This window comes from Vigna radiata, chromosome 10 (genome assembly GCF_000741045.1).
Source record: "Vigna radiata var. radiata cultivar VC1973A chromosome 10, Vradiata_ver6, whole genome shotgun sequence".
NCBI lineage: Eukaryota > Viridiplantae > Streptophyta > Magnoliopsida > Fabales > Fabaceae > Vigna > Vigna radiata.
In genome coordinates, this window is record NC_028360.1 from 13,989,798 (window position 1) to 14,013,226 (window position 23,429).

A 23,429-nucleotide genomic window follows, 5' to 3' on the forward strand; every position below is an offset into this window, starting at 1 on the left:
GTTATTTCTATCCTCTCATTTGGACGTGAAAATCGTACTTACGGTTAGGGGATGCAAACCTTTTTCTTAGTCTCACATGATGTCTTGTTAATTAAAAGAAAATAACATGTAGATTTAAAAGATTTTTTTTTTTCTTCCTATTCTATTGGAGCTACGTTTATAAAGTTGCTTTCTTAATCTATCAATTTTTATTTGGTGAAACGTGATTTGAATAAGTTAGGTGCCTTAAAAACTTATAGTGAAGTAGTCCTAATTATCGCACTTATTATTGATACCTATTCCTAGCATCTTTCTTGTAAATTGTAATGGTAACCTAACAAAATGAAAAGCTCTGAAAAGAAAAAGTATGATTGAGTTTCCATTTTTTTTTTAAATATTCAGTAGAACAAGCAACTTTTTTTAATATTTATGTATCCAGAACAAATATTTCTATATAAATCTATATAATTATATAAAATTAAATCACTTGTATTTTCTGGTAAACTAAAATAATTTTTCTTAAAATATAGTTGGAATTTTTTTTATTTCTATAGAATATTTGCTTAGCATAAATGAAGACTTCGTGTTCAGTGAAACCTTTCTGTCACACTCAACAGCTTAGAATTAAATTATTTCAAACCTGTAGTAAAAAATAGTACTTAGTGGTGCTTTATTAATGCTCAATGCCAAAGTGTTCGTGACACTTAGCAAAAAATCTTAGATCAACACAATAAATTGGTGCTTAGTGTCATCTTGTCACTGCTCAACACTCCATCAGATATTAACAAACTTAAATTTATGATTTAAGAAAAACAGAACCAGTTTAAATGGTTAAACTAGTATTCCTACTTAGTACTTTCGTCAAAAACAACTCTCAATATCAGATTATATAAACTTGTTCAAATATGTAATCAGATCCTAAATTTCTCAATTCAGCACAAACATTTAACACAACCAGATTTTCGCTCAAACACTAATATTAACAAATCAAACATTATCAACCAACCAAACATAAAATTTACAACTCTCAAAAACATCTATAACTTTTAATAGTGTGAGCGTCAGCTACGTAAATGGATTTTCCTCCAAAGAAATAGCCAATTTCATGTGTTGATAAAGCTATGATTAAGTATCAGAAACAATTCAAAATTGGTAAAATTTAAAGGAAAACTAGTTTATAATGTTATTCCGTCGCTATTGGACTGAAGATAATGTTCTATAGTTGCAGAACCCAAATAGGGGTCCTTCATATAATAAGATAATTTACACGTTACAGTGAAGAGTAAAATATAAATGTAAAATAGAATAGGTAGTAAACAAAACTGATCTGGGAAGTCACCCTAACTGGTGCATTTCTTTTCTGATGCCAATCGTGTCTCCAAATCAAATTGTCATGAAAACTCAGCTTGTGGAGCGTTTGTTCTTCTCCTCTGAGACAAATTTGCCGTTGAGTATTCATTATCATCATTAGATGAGGAGCCAACACTAGATATATTGGAAATTGAGCTTGATACTGAATCGGGTTTGTGCACTTGATTTCTGAATACCTGTGTCTGGGAAGCTGACCCTTGAGATTCTTCAGGGGTTTGATTCCCCTGAGCTTCTTCAGCAAGACGCTTAATAAGGTTCATTACTGTGGGAAGAAACCTTGATGAAATGGATAGTAGTCCAGGCAGCTGCAAACAATATAGCCATAACATTAACAAACTCAGACAATGCTAGTCACCTTTGTAGCTGATATCATTAAGCCGTCTCTTCTATTTATCATTGTTTTTCTCTTACAATAACATTCAACAGAACAAAGCCAACTAGACAAACAATAAATTTTGAACTAATAAATCCTATTTTTTAATAAATTACCAATAAATTATTATTTTGCTTTTGATCTTGAAAGCGGTTTATATAAATAGTGAAATAAATTGATTCAAATAGTGTTTTTAAGATAAAAATAAAAAAATAAAACAAACATTTATAACGAACAAAATAATTAAAAAATATATATTAGGGACCACATACAAAATCTGATAATTTATTAATGACCATAAATACATAAACCTTAAATGTATATTTAGCAAACATCATAACTTTTGCGTTATGCAATTTATAAAAAAAAAATGCCAATGGGCCTAACTAGTGCGTGTGTACGTGTGCAAATGGCACGATTGCAAGAGTCATTGACTTGGGTAGAAAAACCATCACAGAATCTTGACAATCTTACTGCTGGGAAAGGTAAAAAATTCACTCGTACTCACAGTGCCATGTCGAAACTCCCCAGCTATATCCATTTGTACCCAGACGGCCTTTCCAAGTAGATAGGCAACAAATATAAACAGCAGGTAGAGAGGATTTCTGTTTTACATACAAGTCAGAAAATGTAATCATTAAATTGCAGAAAAAAAAGGTCCAATGAAACATAATAATGAAAACAACAAATAATTAATAGTTAAATTTTTTTAAAAGTGATACTTACTTCAGTAGCATCATAAACTCATTAAAACCAAGTATGACCATTGCCATTATCGCCCACGGAGGAGGTAGCCAATTGTTACTCCGCTTGAAGGCCTCCTGAATACACACCAAAAACGAAAAGGAAATAATACCTTTGTTAGTGAGTCTGGAGTTAGATAAGTGTTTTAAGGCAAATATAAAGGACAAAAAGCATATTTTCATAGAATCTGCCGCTAGGTAAAACTTAAAGGACCAAAAAAAGAAGAAAATAGAAACTGCGAAAACTTTGGAGCAGACGCCATTCTAATAAATCCTAACAAGAAATACTCTCACCAAACTGGTTTTATCATGCAAATGAGGCAACTGAAGCAGGACAAAACCAGGTCACGGAAAATGGATGTAGAAGCATTGAGGTTTGAGATTCACGTTCTAAAAGCCAGACTGGATTAACATTATCTTTAGTTTGAACATTACTTTGTTTCATCTTCAAATTTAAGTGGCAAAGGTTGAACCAATTAAACACGAGCTAGAGCCTGAAGGTCTTGCTTGTTGAACTTCAGTTTGGTTTTCAAACATCACTCAAGACAGACATGAGAATAACATCACATGACTGACTGTTATTCATCCATATAAAATTCCATTCAGAAATTTATATAACCGATAAGCCATCAAAATAAGTTCTGCGTGACGGTTTTTCACTCAATCCAGTATGCAAGTTTGCATATTACAGTACATGATCCCCCCATCAAGTCAAACAAACAAAGAGTTTGCACAGTTATTGCCTTGTCCGAGCTGCATCCATATTAATAGTGTCATTTATCTAATTTTAGTGTCTGAACTTTCATATATTTGGAGGTTATTGTGTATTTAATAGTATAACAATATTATAAAATATATTGTTTGTTTAGCTACGTTTTTTTTTTTACATTGAATACCATTTTATAGGCTTAAAAATGAAATACAATCATAATAGATGTAGAATGGGGGAGAGTATGTTTTATTTGAATAAAAAAAAACTCAATTCGTTTTTATAAAGCCCAAATTAGAAGTAGTGTTTGTCCCTTTTTATAAGACTCCATCCATAATGTCTCTTGAATTAATTATTTTAAACTAAAATATCCTTAAATAAAAGAGAGCTTATGCTGGCAAACAAATAGGAGAGAGGCAGAAATGAGTGTTAATGAAAAGAGTAGTTTTCACAAAAAAATAAAATAAAATTATAACAAATTTATAGTTATTAACTAAATTGAACATATTTTAGTCTAATAAATTAAGTAATAGTCTAATAAATAGGAACGGAGAAAGTGATATGTTTTATAGTATTTGGTTGAGATAAAAGGATGACACCTACGCAAATATGTCAACATGGCAAAATCAAGCAATCTACAACGTGGCAGCAAATTAGATCATATTTCAAAACTTATATTATGAACAGATCCTTCTGTCCACCCAAAAACCATGTTATACAAGGTTGTGAATTGCATATTAATTGACATCCATCCCTCTTTCTCAATGCATACACACACGCACACATTAAGGATTTTGTTTATACTGTAAGGAAACAACAAGCCAAAAAGCTAAGGTTTTTTTTATGTTAAAGCACACAAAAAGTTTTATATCTACCACACCTTTAATGAAATGCAAGAGCCTTCTGGAAAAGAAGCATTGAGAATGCTTATTCCACTTTATTTTGCCTTGAAACTTGACTTTATATTAGAAAAATAGGAATGACATGCACCACTTAATGGTAAAAACTCCTATACCATGTCAATGATCAATTGTACCAAAATCCCAAGTTCTCAAATAAAGGTGGCATAAGAATAGTTTTTTATCTCAAACACACTGCAGACAAGTTGGCTAACAATGCCGAAAAAATATATTAATAACAAGAAAACAGAATAAGTAGACAGGAATATATGAAATATGACTTTACCTGAGCTGAAATAGCTTGAGTAACTGTATACTCAGTTTCTCCAAGGAATTGTCTCCACAAAGCCTTGCACTGCATTGGAGTGATAAGCACATCCTCTGGGGAAACCTACATTTTATATAGATTCTCAAATATAATACTTTTACTATAACATTAATAGAGGAAATCAGAAACCACAATATCCGGACATACTACCTCCTCCCATGTGCTTGAAGCCAAAGTATCCGCAGAAGCTTCCCGAGTTACTAATTGTGAAGATGTTGAAGCACTAGTTTTATCTATGAGAGATGAATGAAGTATGCTTCCAATGGGATCTGGCTTCTCATCCAGGCGTATAGCAGCCATATCTGATAGAAGCTTCAGGGACTGATACATGGCAGGATAAGTTACTTTACAATGTGCTAAAAAAGAGTAGCAATTTCCAGTATAGTTTCGTGCATGAGCCAAAAAAAAATTAATTTTACGTATGAGTCAAAATTTTATCATTGATGTTGCTATCAATTACCGCAGAGCGAGCATCCCTCGTAATAGCTCTAATATCTTCCTTCCCAGTCCAAACTCTAGGTAGTGAATCATTATCATGATTGAATACGGTAGAGAACCTGGAAATTATTAGAGTCAGGAATCAGTAAGCCACCAAAGTAATCCAAAATCTAAACATCTATTGGGAATAGTGCACTTTCATTCATCATACAAGAATAAACATGTACAAGTATTATATAATGCATCCTCCGATACAAAAACAATAGACAGCATCCAAGCATTTTCCCACTAGATAGGGTAAGCAACATGGAACAAACAGTGTCATAATGCTCTATCACAAATCATGTATACAATCAAATTGAGACCATTAAATCTTTCTTAATGGTTTCACCTATAGTTTGCCACGGTCTTGGTCACCCTTCACCTTAAGCAATTGGGCAACATTCCATCTGATTTACTATCCATATCAGGGCTTCTTCAAGTTTTCTTTGCATAAGCCCTAATTACCTTCAGTTATTTTCAACCGTTATCTCAATCATTGGAGCCATCCCAACCTTTTCTATAATATACTCACTATTACTCCCATCCTGTTTTATATTCCACATTCTAGCATAACACTCCCATTGACTACTTCAGTTTATCGTCTAGTTGTCCTTTTACGGACCAACATTCAGTACCATAGAGCACCCACTTCAGTTTATTGTCTAGTTGTCCTTTTACGGATCCACATTCAGTCCCATAGAGCACCGCAGGTCTTACAGTTGAACAATATAATTCTCCTTCCAGACTATGCATGTTCTGTTACTAACAAAAAATTTACCTCTGACTACTATATATTTCTTGGAGAAACTCTGATAAACTAGAGAAGGAAAAATCAAAATAGAATATCGTGTTTTAGTGCAGAAACTGAATTTTGAGTCATTACTCAAGGTGAGTGAGTGAAAGACTCTAGATAAAAATCAGAAAATAAAGGTTAACATCCCTATGCATATGTGTAGTGATAACAAGACAGTCACAAGCATTGCCCATAATTCAATACAACATGATAGGACCAAAAATATTGGAATTCACAAGGCTTCATCAAGATAACTTTGACAAGGGTCTTGTTACAATCCGTGTTCCTGTAGTACTCCTTCGGATACCAGACATTTTTACTAAAGGATTTCCCGTAGCAGACAGATTACAAAATCTTGTTGGCAAGTTGCAAATGATTAATGTTCATGTACCAATTTGAGAGGAAGTGTTGTAAATAATATATTATTAGGATGGAAGTATCCTCAATATCTCTACAGTGATTAGGAAAAAAATATCTTTAGAATCTTCCTTTTCATTTCAACATAATTTTATTTCTTTATTTTAAAGAATTCGATTATTACAATAATGGTGATTAGAATGGAAATTGTGTTATTATTATCAATAACATAATTCTCTATTTCCTTACATAGTTTAAGTTTTCTTTTGCTACTTTTAATCAGATAAATGTAAACTGTCTGTCTCCATGCATGTCTAATACAGTAGCTCCTACTAAATACATATAGCAGAACATAATAAAATAGTGAAACAACTATGACATTATAGGAACAGACAGAAACTTTCGATAAACTATGGAGTTCTACGCTATCCAAATACACCAATGAAATACAAAAGAAGCAGTGTACCATGTCTTGTTTCAATACTTACAACTACTGAGTTCCAAAACATTAATATTCAACAGTAAATCAAGTTTTATATACATATTACAATCCACAACCAAATTTTACCAAAATAAATGACGTGATCTCATGATATTTGAAATGCAGTTTACCTATCTTTCATGCGTATCAAAATCTTTCCAGCTTCTTCTCTTGCTTTATTTTCCACCACTTTTCTCGCATAGTCCCTTAAACTTCGTTCCATTCTTTCAACTGTTTCTTCATCCAACTCAAAACCAGCAACGGAAGCAGAAAATTCGGATACAGCAGATTCAGTCTCACGTTTAAGCAGTGCTCTTATTGAAAGCCACGTGTCCTTTCCACCTGATTCAAAGAGAGACTCCACTGGCTTGGTCAATGCCTTGGTCAATTTTTTCTGCATAAGATACTTTTATTTTAGTGTCTGATAGAACTAGAAGGCATTAAAAAACATATCCCAGCTCAACCAATAAACCACTGTTATATCAATATTACCTCAAGATTAGTTGTTATCTCGGACAATTTTGCAGCACGCACAGATGAAGCATGTGAATCAATATCATGACGAAGTTTGTCTCGCACTTTTGAAGCACCCCAATTAGCATGTCTTACAGCAGCATCTGGAAAGTGCAAATATTATTAAAAAATGAACAAAATAAGAGTGGGAGTTCTAGTGATTATACAAAAGAACATTTAAACAATGACTAAAAAGATATCGTGATTCTACTTCAAGTACAATTATATGTGAGAAACGTGATTTGATTCTAAAGAGAGTCAACAGGAACCGCTGAGCTTAGGGGGGAGGAAAAGGCAGAAAATAAAGACGAAGGGAGATAGGATAGAATTGCTAAAGTGAAGCTGATTGACTACGCTGTACTTAGATTATGAAAAATATCTATCTACCTATCTATATCTTTATCTACATCCCTCTCTATATATATAGACTTTTCAGAGAATGGAGAATACATCCTAAGTAAATAGTGAATGGGTGATAGCTACAAATAAACACTTTTTAAAATATTATGGGATCCACAAAAATTGGTTGAAAATGTGATACAGGACCTGATTAGACAAACTAAAACAAGGACTAAAAGAAGTGGTTAGAGATGTCGAAGCTAAAAATAAACACAGCTGCAGATTTAACCCAAATGTAGATTTGTCACAACTGGAAATTGACAGTTTTTGGAAATTCAACAGAGGTGACAATTCACTGTAAGATTTAGCTGGAAACATTGTCAAAAAATTGATAGAAGTTTATCAAAAAGTTAGTCATAAAGGTCATTGACAATTGAAGGTTGGACAAAGTTTGCCAGAAAGTTGCTAGAAATTGATTCATCAGAAAAGTTTGCTAGTGAATATGATACTACTCATCCATGTTGAGTTTAGACCATGAAACACTGAGTTAATATTAATTGAGCTATACTGCAATGTCATCATGTTATATTCTTAAATCTAAAATACAAAACCCTGATAATACTAAGCATAATCCTGACTAAAAAAAGAAACAAGTAATGAGATACTAGGAAGTATGGAAACAAAGAAAAATACGACTAATAAATACTAAGAGATAATCTATAGGATACCTAAAATATTATGAGATATGGAAACAAAGAAAAATACGACTAATACTACGAGATAATCTCTAGGATACCTAAAATATCATGAGATATCCCAAAGACTAGTCCTATACTTAGGTTATGCAGAAATTAAAATAATATATATATATATATATATATATATATATAGAGAGAGAGAGAGAGAGAGAAAGAGGCCTCTTAATAGACTAAGTGAGGACTATTTCCAAGGCAATTAGTAAATGGGTAATTACAAATTCTGATGAAAAGTATTTCTTTAAACATGTGACGCATGAACTTATTATCGAGTAAGACCTGAACTGAAGATAATAAGAGGCATCCTGAGATGTAGATAGAGAGAAGCCAATCTTATACACAGATTTTTCTTTCCATTTAATTAAATGAACAAATATAAAACTTATATATAAAATAACAGAAGACAAACTTTCAGTATCAGTGATATGGAGGAATAATAAATTCCTGATATTTTCTGCTTCATGATTGACTAATGATCTTAGACAATACAGAATCTAAGGCAATTTCAAACATAATCCCAAAAGAAATATTTTTTAAGGTAAAATTACAAAAAGTGTGACCAAGCTAGTCACTTAGAACAGAGACGGGGTCTGAGATGATTCAAATAAAGCGAAAAAACAGCCAGAAGAAAATCTGGTAAAAACCGATTTAAAGCAGGTCAATAATTTTTTTTAATATAATAGCATTTTAAAATTTTCATAAAAAATAAATATAAACCTAAAATATTTGTCATTTTCTTTTTTATTCTAAATAGAAACTTATATATAAATGATGATGTACATTGTTGAAACTTAGATACTTAATATTGTAATTTTTTTATTTGAGCTTTTGAAGGAACTTTAAATGTTAAGAACATATAAAATCATGTTATATTTTAATTTTTCCAATTATAAAGTTATGATATTATATTTCTTGGTTTAAACCTTCGGTTGGTCTTCACTTTTGTATAGTAATCTCAGTTGGACCCTCATATTTACAACTGTCTCAATTGGATCATATTTTGTAATGTTGAGCCAAATTTATCCTAACCGATAAGTTGTTCCAGACGACGTTAAATTGAGCTGAACCATTCAATCTTTAAACCTATATTTCTTCAACAACAACTGAACCATTCAATCTTTAAACCAATATCTTGACCCACCCATTTAATGACTGGTCCGAGTTATTTTGCAGTACTTGGCTTTGTATTTAAATTAATCAATTGTGGTGGATAAAATGGGAAAATAGAAGTGAACTAAAAACAGTGTTAGATTTACATTTTAGATAATATATCATTCCTTCTTATAATCATGAAAAACTCTGCTCTCTCCCCGTCTCGTCTGCTTTCTTTTCTTGTTATACTCATTGCTCCTTTGTAACTATATATATACATATATATATATATATATATATATATATATATAAATAGATACATACATATGCATGTGTGGACAGGGGCACACAAACATATATATAGTCTTAATCTCAAATCACTTGAGTAATTCAACTGAACCAAACAAAATAGATTATCTCAAAATCACTTTTTAAATAACATATCCAAACAAAAAACTTATATCCATTATACCTATAATTAATTATTCAAATAATCTATATTTCACTATTAACACAGGCCCATTAATAGGATATATAAACCAAGAGACTTGTAGTAGTATGCATCCTTTGAAGAATTCATTTTTTTCTCCATATCTCAATCTAAGTCATTTAAATACGCTCTTGACAAAGCCAAACTCAAAAATTCACTCAATTAACTTAATAAAGACACAGCACCATAGTAACATGCATTCTCAAAAACACTATCTTATTTTCCCCTGATCGTTCCTGAATGCAGACACCCTTGTATTTGCTAAACCTACTATGAATTGAAAGTAAGATCTCGTATTATAGTCAACGAAATTTTCTTAGACACAAAAGTACTTGGGAATTGATATAATGTAAAGCTTCACAGAATAGGATCAAAATCCTAACAATAGTTGTGATTCCCATCAATTTTCTTTAATTTTTAAATATCCTCATCCATGCAAGTCTTAAGTGGGAAAGTAAAACAATCAAGGCAGAAATGACAGAATGACAACTAATATAAACTCAGGGTAAATGAAAAGTCAAGCTAGCATTAGCACCCCAATTTTCACATAATTTTGAAAGATGCATATAAAGTTAGAACAGACTGTTGTACATGTTATGAAGAATAAAATCAGATTATTACCAGCAGATCCTTTGTCAAATTCATCCATAATAGTTCGAGTCCAAGTGCGAACAGATGAAGCAAACCCCTCTCCATTGTTTAGTGATTGTTCCAGTTTAGTCTTAAAATCATCTAGAGCTTTAGCGTGTATATGCTCTAGCAATGTTGTATAAGCAGGGTACACAAGCTGAAAAGTTGACACCAATAAAAAAACATTACCAGAGTTTTATGTACAAACACAGCCTTCAGAAGTCCTTATGAGTTCTCAGTTCAGTATTCAGCAGTTTTAGGATTTAGTGTTTTGTGCAGGGTGGTATGAGTAAAAATATAGGAAGTAGTAAAAATATAGGAAGTGGGATCAATTATCGTACTAAACAATGTTTGAATATTCGTAGCGGTTATTAGGTACAACTAAAGTAGAATAGTGTTTAAGAACTCAAAAATCATTTTATATTGTTATAATTACAGAAATAAGGATCATATCGTTATACTTACAAATATTTATGACCAGACATATCAACATCATATCTATATTATAGTGACATTTACTATTTATTCTAGTATCATAATATTATCGTTAGAGAATATCAAGCTTCCACTATATATTGTATTGAAAAGTCAATATAACTAAATCACTAGTGTTGTTACATAGCACACGGTTTCAGCTAAATACTTCTTTTTCTTATAGTTTAACACCATATCAGAGCCTCTTGAAAGCCATGTTAGCTCAGTGGATCCACTATCTCGCCTTCCCTGCCAGCACATGAGGATTATCTACCCCTCACCCAAGTCGCTTCCTCCATGTGACCACACCTTTGCTATTGAGGCTCCATCGGAGTTGATTTGGTGGTTCAACCTTATTTCCTCTCTCCTTCAATTATTTTAGTTCTCGTTTTCAAATTGGCTTCAAGCAAGAACTCTGCATCTAGAATAGGTTCTCCAATCTTTTCTAACCATATTGTTAGTATTGGGAAGATGGATGGATCTAACTATTCCACTTGGACTAAACCAGGTTAGGGCTAAGTGGGTTGGATCATCCCATCTAACTACCACAGTTGAATCCAACCCGGTAAATGAACACAAACAATGGACACACCACACCCAAACCTATAATGTTTGCCAAGACCTCTTGGCACTGTCTGCTTATCTTGGGAAGATTTATGTACCAAACAAGATTTAAATGAGTTCCTAACACGATTTAAATATGTAAAGCAGGAACTTGAGAACCGATATACATTTCTTACAACAGATTTTTATGGATATCCTCAAGAGTAAGTTGATACGTCATTAGATTCTAGGATCACCAATAATCCATACTGTAACTTTTGTCTCATCAAAATAAATATACATGGAGATGTGTACCTCTTTAGTTTGGGACACTTCTATATTTGCCTTACAGAACACTAGTTATGGGTGCTTTTGCACAAGTTTAAAACGTGAGCAATGTTACCACAATGACCGTACATTCATAGATGTTGGAGGCTGCATGCAAAACCTCCTTGGGTGAGCAATATTGCTTAGGCATATACTACTAAGTCACCTGTTGCTCTTGCATTGCCAGCTAACCAGCGATGTATGATTCCAGAAACATAAGTGGGTTTTCTCCAATGGTATGAAAATTGCAAAATTGCTAGTAGCATTGCTTTGGTGGACACACACAGGTGAATCATCTACTTGTCTCTCTTAACCCTGGGTCCTTGGGTCATTGACTTTGGTGCAACCAATAATATGTTTGGTAACCATTCTCTTTTCCCTTCCCTTATCTGACAATTTGTCCTCCATTACCGTTATTGATGGTTCACAAACACAAGCATATGGCATTGGCACCAACCCCCTTCCATCTCTTACTGCTGACTATGTTCTATATGTACCTAACTGTCCATTTAATTTACTTTTTTTCACCCAGCTGACCAAATCCCATGACATTACCTTCAATTTAATTAAAAATATTGTTTGCTCATAGGATCAAATATCAAAACAGATGATTGCCATCCACTGTTTCCCCAATGATTCATGCCTAATGAATACATCACCGGTTGACCAAATTGCAGAAGATGGTGTCAATATTCATCGGTCCTTTTCTAATAGAACTAATAAATGAATTTCTTCTCTTTTCTCCTTAGTTCACTCCAATATTTGGAGACCTTCTTGTACTATTACTCCTTTTGGTTTTAAGGATTTAGTTTCATTTATTTGTCACTATTCTAGATATACTTAGATTTGGCTAATGAAAAATCGATCAAAGTTGTTTTCTAATTACAGTGAAATCAAAACATAATTTACTACATCAAAATTCTTTTAAAATAAGAAACAAATAGCAAAAGCACAGCCAGCAGCCTTACATCCAATGCCTTCGATTCCAATTGCTTTCGTTTTGCATTTCTCACAGATTCTTCAAAGAAAATTGCCTCTTCATCATATCTGTTGAAAACAAGATATTATCAACATATAGAACAAAAGATTAGAATCTTAGGACACAATTGAATTATCTAAAAAGATGGAAAGCTAACTAACAGCCCCCACGAGTTGCACAGGTGAATAAAACATGTTTAAAGAATTGCATATTACTTGAAACTTTCAATTTACAATACAATTTTGATGAATTGAATTTTGTTTTAAAATGTTGATAAATTAAATGATACATAATACTGGGAGAAAGAATGAAGATATTTTATTATCTTATGTTAAGGGTTCAAATAAGAAAAATCAACAGTAAGTGTTGTTATTAAAAGAAAATTTATCAAATTAAAGTCTAGGTCAAGAAAAAATTGGTTATGCATATAAGCTTTATTCTTATGCATTTATTCATAATACATACATACACACATACATACACACATACATACATACATACATACATATATATATATATATATATATATATATATATATATATAAGATTAAATATTTAAGCATGAAAAAATAACTGGAATAGATCTGTAGTCACTGAACGTAGATTTTTCTTGAACTTAAATTGAAAAGTCCACCAGCATCTGGAACATACTGTGAAAGGCTGGCATCAATAATGGAGCTCAGCTTTTCCCCAAAACCTCGTACTGGACCTAATTGAACAGCTTCTTCCAATTCCAGCCAACCCTAAGCCAAATTCATTCTCATGAGATTATTTACTCTAAAAATAGCTGAAGCAACTCACGATAGAAAGGAAATGGATAAGCACCTTGTCAGACTGTAGTTGGTTAAGTTTTTCATTAGCAATTTCTTCACAACGCACAGTTGCAACCATTACCTGTTAAATAAAATGGCAAATAGATAAAAGAAAATAAAAATAAAAAAATAAAAGATGAAAAATTGTTTCATCCCATCCTAAAAATAAGCTAATAGGAAACCTTGTGAGCTGGAAGATCGAGATCCCTGTTTTCTCGTATGACTTTCCATATTTGCTGTGCACTAATAGAAAATGCAGAAGCAGGCACAACACCACGCCGATCACCAGCCAAACCTCCAGGTGCTATAGAATGAAAGAAACGTTGCCGTAATAGAGCAACCTGTATGAATAAGTGTAACTCTATGATCCACATCATATCCGAGTATAATTACAGTTGTAAAAGAAGCTTATTATACTACACTCTACAGCCGAATAAGGAAAGAACCCAAAATGGAAAGGTTTTAAGTACAAAAGTTTCAAAATCTTCATTACTTGCTAAAACACTCATGCTGAAAACTATCAATTTAACCAAGTCTAGAAAATCAATTGAATTTTAGAAATTAGTAATCACTCCAGAACAGGGGAAAAAGTATCCTAACACAAATTCCAAAAGTGATGCATTGTCTATTGAAGTGTACCTCCTCGTTGAACTTATCCTCCTTGTCCTCATAACTTGACAGAGCAGTAACTTCCACCTTCATTTGAAGATTCATTAATCATATACAATAATATACACTAAGACAGTTGACACGTGCAAAAGGGAGATAGATAGAACTTACATTGAAAAATTCACTTAGAGGAGTATGTTGATGTGCTTGGGGTTTTCTAACACTATCCCAAATCTGAGGAATTCACATCAAGGTAAGCAGTAATGATGAAGAAAAACAAGAAACCACAAGAATAAAAGTCAAATGGGAAACACACCTTCTGAATATCTTCTCTTAAAATAGGCTCCAGATGTTCAAGTGGGGTCTGCATAGACAGCCAGAAACGTGAAAAACATTGAATAGTAAAATACTATAAAAAGGGTGCGTTCTCAAAAAAGGACCCATGATTCTATACCTTTGTTTTATCTCGAATAACAAAAAGCAATGTCGTTTTCCGGGGACTGAATAACCGCATCATGACCTACAAATACAAGAAGGACCAAAGTGTGAAATCTCAAATATTGAATACCCAACCAAAGGTAAATCCATGGCTAAAAACTACCTGAAAAACTGTTTTCAAAAGAGGTTTATTGGCTGCTTGTTCTCGACCAATGTCATGACACCACCTGTGAATAAAACAAAAAACATAAAAAGTTGTCCAAAGTGGATTGAATGTTTGCACAAGTTTTCCTTTAGGCTCCCATAAACCATGAAACAGAGTTCTTTTTTACTTTCTGATTAAATCCAATTACTGATCTTTTGCACCAGCACATATTATAATTCATCGTATACTCACTGACATACAATGTGAATGATCCTTACTAAGTGTCAGGTGGACAGTTAGCAAGGTTATCTTAAAACACGAGTTACTAGAACGAACAGGAAATACACCAAGTTAGACAGAAAGATTTGCAATTCCACCTAGACTTCAGTTATGTAATGCAGCATGTACGGACTGCACAAACATATTGGATGTGAATTTGTTAAGAAACTTTTAAATAGCCAAGCATAATGCCTTACTTCAATCATTTCCCCAGAATTTGATTCATTCAGCTTTTTATAAAGCAATAATTTAGAGCTAAAAACTTACATGTTTATCAGAACAATATCTGATACTGCCAAAGCAAAAAGAGCACTCTGTTTCTCGAAAGCAGTGTCATCCTGAGAGTGAGTTTTGATTCACATAAAAAAGACACAACAGGAATATTTGTCAGTAAAAATGAAGCTACAACTTGTTTTACGAGTCACTGATAGCATACATTTCAAAATATCAACTAAAGATATGGTCAGGGTGATTTGATGTTTATTCGAGGAATTTTCTTTTATAAAAAGAACGGTAAAGGGAAGCATCTCGCGAGACCATTAAAGTAGATTTCATTTTCCAACTAGGTTTGTCAAAAAATAACCCTTGACAGTTGGTTGAACGAAAAGGAAATTACAAAAATGAATTTGAAAGAAAACATTGCAGCAGAACCAAAGTCAACAGTCAACACCAAGCCAGGTTGAGAAATTATAGTATTTTCGTAGTATATAATATCAGGTCACTCTTATCAGATGCTCTAAAGGCGGCGGCCTAAAATGACTAATAAATCAAACTCGTGTGATCATTACAGGTTTTATACAGACAAAAAACGACTTGTGTAGAAAATAACAATAAGAATAGTCCTATCGCACTAGGTGATAGAAATAACAGAAAATGAAAAGAAAAAAAAAATAACAAGGATTACCTCGCCCCTCTCCCTTCCATCAGTACCCTCCAAATCCATAGCAATTGTGGCTGGCTCAATCCCGACACATTTGGCAATCCAAATGCCCTTGGTCGTTTGAGATCTGCAACAATATGATACCCAATTAGATGCTCGCCATAAACTAGAACATAACAGGCAGCAAGAATGTCAGAGACATTCAGTTTTAGCCACCCAAAACAACAGCTCAGTAATTTCAGAACCAAACCTCCCCCTGAAAGCATCCATCTCCCTGAAACTTGTGTGGAAAAGATGATTCATTAACGTGCTCTTTCCTGCACACAAGAAAAACATAACATTAACTCACACAAGTCCACGAGAGAGAGAGAGAGAGAGAGAGAGAGAGAGAGAGAGAGAAAGAGAGAGCCTAGAGCTAAAAATAAACTGCACCCGATTGATAGCCAAAACCGGTTAAAACTACAAAAATCAGAAACGGACATGCATGGCAATAGCAACTCCAATAATAAAAATTATTTACTTTTTTTCGCTACAACTATATAACATATTCTCTTTCTCCTAATCCATGAATGCATCACATCTCAGCCTCGCTTTCAAATTCCAAAACGAGTTACGTCAATCAATCGTCAAATTAAATAAACCTAATCACTAACTACAAAACTCCACTTCAGAGTAGACATAGACTTATAAATCACGCTACGATAAACCGATCCAGGCTCAACAACGACAAAAGAAACACAGCAGAAGTTCAACCGAAGTAAATCAAGAATTCAGAACGAGCAAAGGGAAGGATCGAGACGCACCGCTACTCTGCGGTCCCATGATGGCGACGACGGCGTAGGAGAGGCCGCAGGAGGCGAGGTTGACAGTCTTGATGAAGTTGTCGAGGCCGGCGACGTTGAACTCGCCGTCGCCGTCGATGAGTTGCGTGGCGCAGGAACCGTCGTTGGCCATGCCTCGCCGGAGAGCTGAAGTGAAGAGAAATCCTAGAATTGACGAACAGATTGCTTTGGATCTCTGATTCGCTCCGCTTTGCTTTCAGTGAAGATTCTTTGATTGCTGTGCGGACTTGCTACTAACACTGCATTTGCCTAAAGAGGGAAAAGGATCGAAGAGAAGAAACACAAGTCTTGTTGGCTTCTGTTTGACGTGCGTCCAATGACACGTGCCACTCGCATCCAATCAAGCTACCTAATCATTTTCGCTTTTTTATCAAATTTTAAATTAATCAAATAAAAACTTTTCATAGGCTTCTCTCTCACTCATAGCCTTAAATCTAACTTCTAAAATTTAGTAAATTAAAAATATGTATATTTAATACGTCTCGTGTTACCTCTGATTCATGAATGTTAATTGGTATTAATTTTATGCAATGTATGACTTGATACGTCCTCTACTCCATTGCTAAGCTGGATTTATCTATTAAAGTGCTTAATTCACTTGGCTATTTAAAACAGTACTCCTCCTCTTGCACGTTTTGTTCCCATGATTTTGAGGAAGATGACTGGATGAATTTAAAGAATAAAGTGTATTGTTGTTTTCTTTGAAAATAATAAAAAATCGATTTGAAAATAAATTTTGTAAGAATTTATGAAAAATTTGAGTGATATGATAAATTAAAAAAATATTTTAGTGAATAAAAAATTAAAGTTACTAAATTATCCTTAAATATAATAATAATATAAAATTATATTTATGAATAATATATGTTTTTTTATAAAAATGATTTGAATTACTATAATTAAAAAATAAACAATACAATAGGTTTTGGTAGACACTCAAATGATGTTTTATTAATTACAAATATTTATTTTAAAAACTATTGTTCAATAATTTTTTGAAATTATTATCAAATTTATAAATATTCTTAAATCTCGCAAAAAAAAAGTAAAACCCAGTTTCATCTTGCAAAACTGCTTTAAAAAATAAAAGTAGTCGAACTCATTAATTATATATATATATATATTGTATTTTATTTATATTTTTAGATTGTATAAGATGCTTAATCAACTCTCTAAATTCAATAATGAGATATTTTTAACTTAATCACCTTTCTAGATTGTCTTTTCTACTGATAATAAACATTATATTTACATAAGATTTGATTGTTCTATAATTAATTCACATTACACGTTATAAAACTACCATTATTCCAAATTTTTTAATGTAAGTTAATAGATATAATTGATCATGGTAATTAATTAAAGACAGTAGAAAAATAGTTAGTTGGTACATAGCAAACATGTCGGCATTTCCATGCACAAAAAGACTAGATTCCCAGATAACTTACCAGCATGGAATCGATTCCAACAAATCTAAAACTGTTTCCCTTACCTTTAATCACAAAAAAATCAGTTTCAAAGAATACGTTACTTATTCTCCAAAGTTACAAAATCTGTGATAGCCTGCTTCCATGATTTTTGAGTGTCACCGTGAAATCTCATTGGTCACTTCCACTCTTCAATAAGTGAGGTTATTTTTGTAAAAACACGTATTATACCCACAAATCTCCTCAGATAAGCGGATATCATAAGTTTATAATTTCGCTAATTCGCTCTCTCAATTCCTTGCAAATCCGTTTAAAAGAATACAAATTATCATCGTATTTTCCTAATAAAAAAAAATTATTTCTAGAGTTAATTAGTTCCTTCTCAAAATTGATAAACATATGTTATTTCATCTTTTCTTATATTCCTCTTTCTTCTTTTTGTCATTTTTCAATTTCTTTTGTTTATTATTCTTCCATTCATTCTTCTTACTCTTTTTTTATTGTTTTAATTCTAACTAGTGAGTAATGATTATTAATGAGATGGATTTAAGGATGTATGGGTCTAAGATGTACTACTCCCATTTTGAAGTAAACAAAAATCGTATTTAAGTATAATATCTTTTCTGTCTTATTATTATTTTCATTGGATAATGGATACAGTTATGTTTGTTTTTTACTATTTTAAATATTAACTAAATTTGTATTTAGGAAAAAAACAACAACATCAAAGTAACACATAATATTATTAATGATTTAATGTTAAAATATACAATATTTACAATTTTATATGCAAAACAAAACATTAATGAAGAAAATTACAATTACGTAAATATTAAATAAAAGATCAAAATAATAATTGAATATCAGTCAAGTAATTATGGAAAAAATATTAATTGTTTACAACTTGACATACAATATGTTCGAACAAAATCATACAGATATATTAGAGATTTATGTATACTTACTATTGTATGGATCCAAGTGTTGATAATGAATAAAATAAATAGACAGAGAAAAGGTTGTCCGGAAGAAAAAAAAAACTAATAATCAAAGTAGGACCAAAATAGTTAATTTAATCCTCAGAGTATGTTAAAAGAGAGTGAATTCTTTAACTTTTGTTTTAAAAAACTTTCTGTTCTAATAATTCTTCTACTGTAAAATTGGTTAGTCCTCGATCATCGATGAAAACGACATCGTTACGTACGCAGGAAAAATATGTAATATAAGTAGGTCAAAATAGTCAATGATATTAGTCTGGTCAAAAGTTTTTAAGAAACTGCTTATTTAAAATGACCAATTTTAAGTAATTGAAAGAATTCTTCATCTAGCTTGTTTAAATAATAATAATAATAAACATTGGACTCTTCTTTCTATAATATTTACATGTATCCTGTACTTGCAAATATCCGGTGTGTCATATATATATATATATATATATATATATATATATATATATATATATATATATATATATATATANTATATATATATATATATATATATATATATATATATATATATATATATATATATATATATATAGCTTGACAGAACCTTCAAAAAAAAAAGTATTTCACCTTTTGGAATAAATTATTTAGTCGGCGCATTAAATTTCATTATACACATATATAACCAAATTCCAGAAACTGAACTAAAAACTCAGCACCAACAGAATGATATGAAAATGGGAAATATGAGTGACCTGAACAAGATAGTAAAAGATTTGAAAGTCTTCCGGATCGACACTTGATCGAACGTCGACGAGAGACCCGATCTTGGAAGTTGTGAAGGAAATGTGCTCGTATCCCATGACAATCTCCAACTCCTGGCGTCCCAACCGATCAGATTCCGGCCAGGAATTATCGTCCTCCTTCATGATTTCGCTCTCCGCGATTATACGGCGGCACTCATGTAAAACGGTGGGAGTGAGGTACACCTCCTTGCGGATTATGATGTCGTTTTTGTAGTTGGAGTGGTTGCGTAACGGAGCTTGCCGTCGGGTCTGAACTCAGATTCAAGAAAATCGTGGCCGAACTTCCCCTTGTGCTCCACGTAATATCTCAGGTAGAATTCCCCCTTCTCCTCTTCGCTCCCCATTTTTCAGATCACAAACTCCAACTCTTTCTTGTTCTTCTTTTCTCTTCTTTGTTATGCTCTGTTCTGTTTTCCTTCCACAACGGAACAATTGCGAATGTCCTAAGATTTAATTTCTTTGAAAGAAAAGAAAATGTAAAGACTTTTTATAAGTTTATTTCAGAAAAGAAAATTAAAGATAAAAATGAACTTAATGTGTGAGATAATTTTCAAATATTTGTTTATACATTACGTTTATTTTTTAAATATTTTCACAAACTAATTTTAATTTATGGGAAAATTATCTATTTTAATTTATGCTTATTCCGGTTCACTTTGGTTCAGCTCGGTTCGATTCAATTTAGTTCGACTGAGTTTGGTTTATTTTAGTTAGGTTTGGCTGGATTATGTTTAGTTTGGCTCAATTTGGCCCGGATTGGCTCGTCTTGAATCGGCTCAGCCCCCCTTTGATCGGCTCGGTTAGACTTGGCCCTGCTTAATTCGACTCGACTTGATCAAGTTTGGCATAATTTGGCTCGGCACAATTCAATTCGGTTTGGTTCGGCTCAGCTCGGCTAGGCTCAATTAGGCTTGGTTTGACTCGTTTTGGTTTGGTTCAGCTAGGTTCGATTCTGTTCGGTTTTGATCAGTTCAGTTTGGCCTGACTTGGCCTGGCCTAGCTCGGCTCCGCACAATTAAGCTCGGCTAAACATAGATGGGCTCGACTCGATTTGGCTCGGATCGGTTCGGTTTGATTCCGTTTGGTTCAAGTCGGTCACGTTCGGTTTTGTCTAGTCTTGTTTGGTTCGGTTTGGTTTAATTTGGTTTGGTTTGCTCTCGTTTGATTTAGTCTGGTCCCGTTCGGTTTGGTTTAGTTCGGTTCAGTCTAATTCAATTTGGTTCATTTGGTCCAGTTCAGTTCGGTCTGGTTCGGTTCGGTTTGGTTCGGTTGGTTCGGTCCAATCCGGTTTGGTTCGGTTTTGTTTGGTTTGGTCTAGTTTCATTTGGTTCGGCTCTGTTGGTTTGGTTTGGTTCAGCTCGGCTCGATTAGGCTTGGTTCGTTTCGAATCGATTTGGCTTGGTTTTGTTCGGCTTAGTTCGGTTCGATTCAGTTTGGCTAGTCTCAGTTCGATTCAGTTAGGTTCGGTTCGGTTCGGTTTGGTCTGATCTCGTTTCGGTTCGGTTTAGTTCAGTTTAGTTTGACTCAGTTCGGTTTGGTCTGGTTCGGTCCATTTTGGTTTGGTTTGGTTCAATTCGATTAGGTTCATTTCGGTTTGGTTCGGTCTGGTCCGGTCCGGTCCGATCCATTTTGGTTTGGTCCAATCCGGTCCGATCCATTTTGGTTCGGTCTAGTTCGGTTCGGTCTGGTTCGGCTTGGTCCAGTTTGGTTCAGTTTGCTTTGGTTTGGTTCAATCCAGTTTGGTTTGATTCGGTTTGGTCGATTTGGTCTGGTCTGGTCTGGTGTGGTTCGGTTATGTTCGGTTTTGGATAGTTCAGTTCGGTTTGATTCGATTTGGTCTGGTTCGGTCCGATCTAGTTCTGTCTAGTCCAGCTCGGCTTGGATCAGGCTCAGTTCGATTTATATCAGTTCATTTCGATCTGGTTCGGTTCGGTTTGGTCCGATTTATTTTGGTTTGGTTCGGTTCAATTCAATTAGGTTCATTTCGGTCTGGTTCGGTCTGGTCTGGTTCGCCCCGATCCGTTTTGGTTCGGTCCAATCCGGTTTGGTCCTGTCTAGTTCGATTCGGTTCGATTCAGTTTGATCGATTTGGTCTGGTCTGGTCTAGTGTGGTTCGGTTATGTTCAGTTTTGTACAGTTCAGTTCGGTTTGATTCAATTCGGTCTGGTTCGGTCCGATCTAGTTCTGTCCAGTCCAACTCGACTTAACTCAGGCTCAGTTCGATTTATATCGGTTCATTTCGATCTGGTTCAATTTTGCTTGATTCAGTTTGGTTTAATTCAATTCGATTTGGTTTAGTTCAGTTTGATTTGACTCAGTTCAATTCGATATTGTTTACACTATCGTTGTCATGTGACGTCACCGTGTGAGTTTGACACGTTATTTTTTTTAAACATTTTAAAAAATTAAAAATATTTAAAAGAGTAAAAAAATAGCCTTTTTGTTTAATTTTTTTAAAATTAAAAATTTCTCACACACACAAAAAAAGAATGAAAAGTTTATTTGAGAAAAATCACGAAATAATAATGATGATCACCTGTATTGTTAACCCAAATAAATTTAACAGTTAATTAAATTTAAAAATCTAAAAAAAAAAGTTCTCGTGTTTCATCTCCTTCGCCTTCTCCAGGATCAAAGGCAGTAGCAGTCCAGTGCTTCTTGGGGAAGCTGAGGTCGAATAAATGCTTTTGGGATCTTAATGAGATGTTGGTGGTGTGGTGGTTGGGGTTGTTCTTCTCGGACTCGGCACAGATGAATCTCCACTTAAAGCAATCCACCACCTTCTCACCCTTCTCTAAGCGAATGGTTAGTTTCTTCTCCTTGGGACTCCTTGGGGTGCTTCAGAGCACCATAGTACAGCCAAAGCACGAGCTCAACAGTGCCACCAGACAAGGCAGTCACGGCAAACTTTCAGTGGATTTTTTTTTCTGTAAATTTAGCATTGACGTTGATTATGGTACACTAAAACTTATTGAAAGGAAATTGTAAGAAACGAATCCCTTAATCAGGTGGATGTTACACTATGTTCATATACTTACAGGACCATGAAGGAGATGACGTTCCCTGCACATCAAAAGGTTAAATTCTTGGATTTTGGAAAAAGAATGAGGTTGGTCAAAATGTATTATAGTCAGTTAAAACACATTGCATTGAAGAAAGGATAATGATATTTTGACATCCAAATTTTAACAAATTTTTGATACTGGACACGTGTCATAAGTCAATTGGTCTGTATGTTTAATGTTTAAAAAAATTGAAGTACACAGATCAATTGACTTATGACACATGTCCAGTGTCAAAAATTTGTTAAAAATTGGGTGTCAAATATATTTATCCTTAAAGAAAAGGCTACATATAATTAAAATTACTAGAGAAGGGTTATAGTTAATTATGAAAATGATACACAATGATACTGAAAAGGGACATGATAAAAAAAATGACAAAGAAGAAGTGAAATTCAATTTTTTTATCCGTGGATTTTTCTTTTCGAATTATGTATGAATTTTTTGTTTTATGGGATATCAAAATTAATTTAACTGTTAATTTTTTTTTCATCGAATTTTAAAATTCGTTGACTTTCAAAATTTAA

General features: G+C 33.2%; 1 protein-coding gene and 1 pseudogene across 2 annotated transcripts; both read right to left on the bottom strand.

Annotated features, from left to right (window-relative positions):
* Positions 1–1,073: 1,073 nt before the first annotated feature.
* Positions 1,074–16,982, bottom strand: LOC106775692 (protein ROOT HAIR DEFECTIVE 3 homolog 2). 2 transcript variants are annotated; one of them, XM_022786569.1, is made up of 23 exons: positions 16,622–16,982; positions 16,069–16,135; positions 15,843–15,945; positions 15,206–15,276; positions 14,678–14,741; positions 14,531–14,596; positions 14,393–14,440; positions 14,248–14,310; positions 14,107–14,163; positions 13,650–13,808; positions 13,481–13,549; positions 13,307–13,398; positions 12,645–12,723; positions 10,324–10,489; positions 7,006–7,130; positions 6,645–6,907; positions 4,863–4,959; positions 4,553–4,723; positions 4,361–4,465; positions 2,450–2,544; positions 2,232–2,328; positions 1,527–1,655; positions 1,074–1,409 (listed from the first exon to the last, which is right to left on the bottom strand). In XM_022786569.1, exons 1-23 carry the CDS (start codon positions 16,770–16,772, stop codon positions 1,371–1,373), a joined length of 2,376 nt encoding a protein of 791 aa, XP_022642290.1. In that variant the 5' UTR covers positions 16,773–16,982; the 3' UTR covers positions 1,074–1,370. The 2 variants fall into 2 exon arrangements, with proteins under 2 accessions (XP_022642290.1, XP_014518330.1); XM_014662844.2 differs by having other exon boundaries at positions 1,074–1,655; positions 16,622–16,981.
* A 2,686-nt stretch (positions 16,983–19,668) lies between these two features.
* LOC106774870 lies at positions 19,669–20,353 on the bottom strand (annotated as a pseudogene).
* Positions 20,354–23,429: the final 3,076 nt, after the last annotated feature.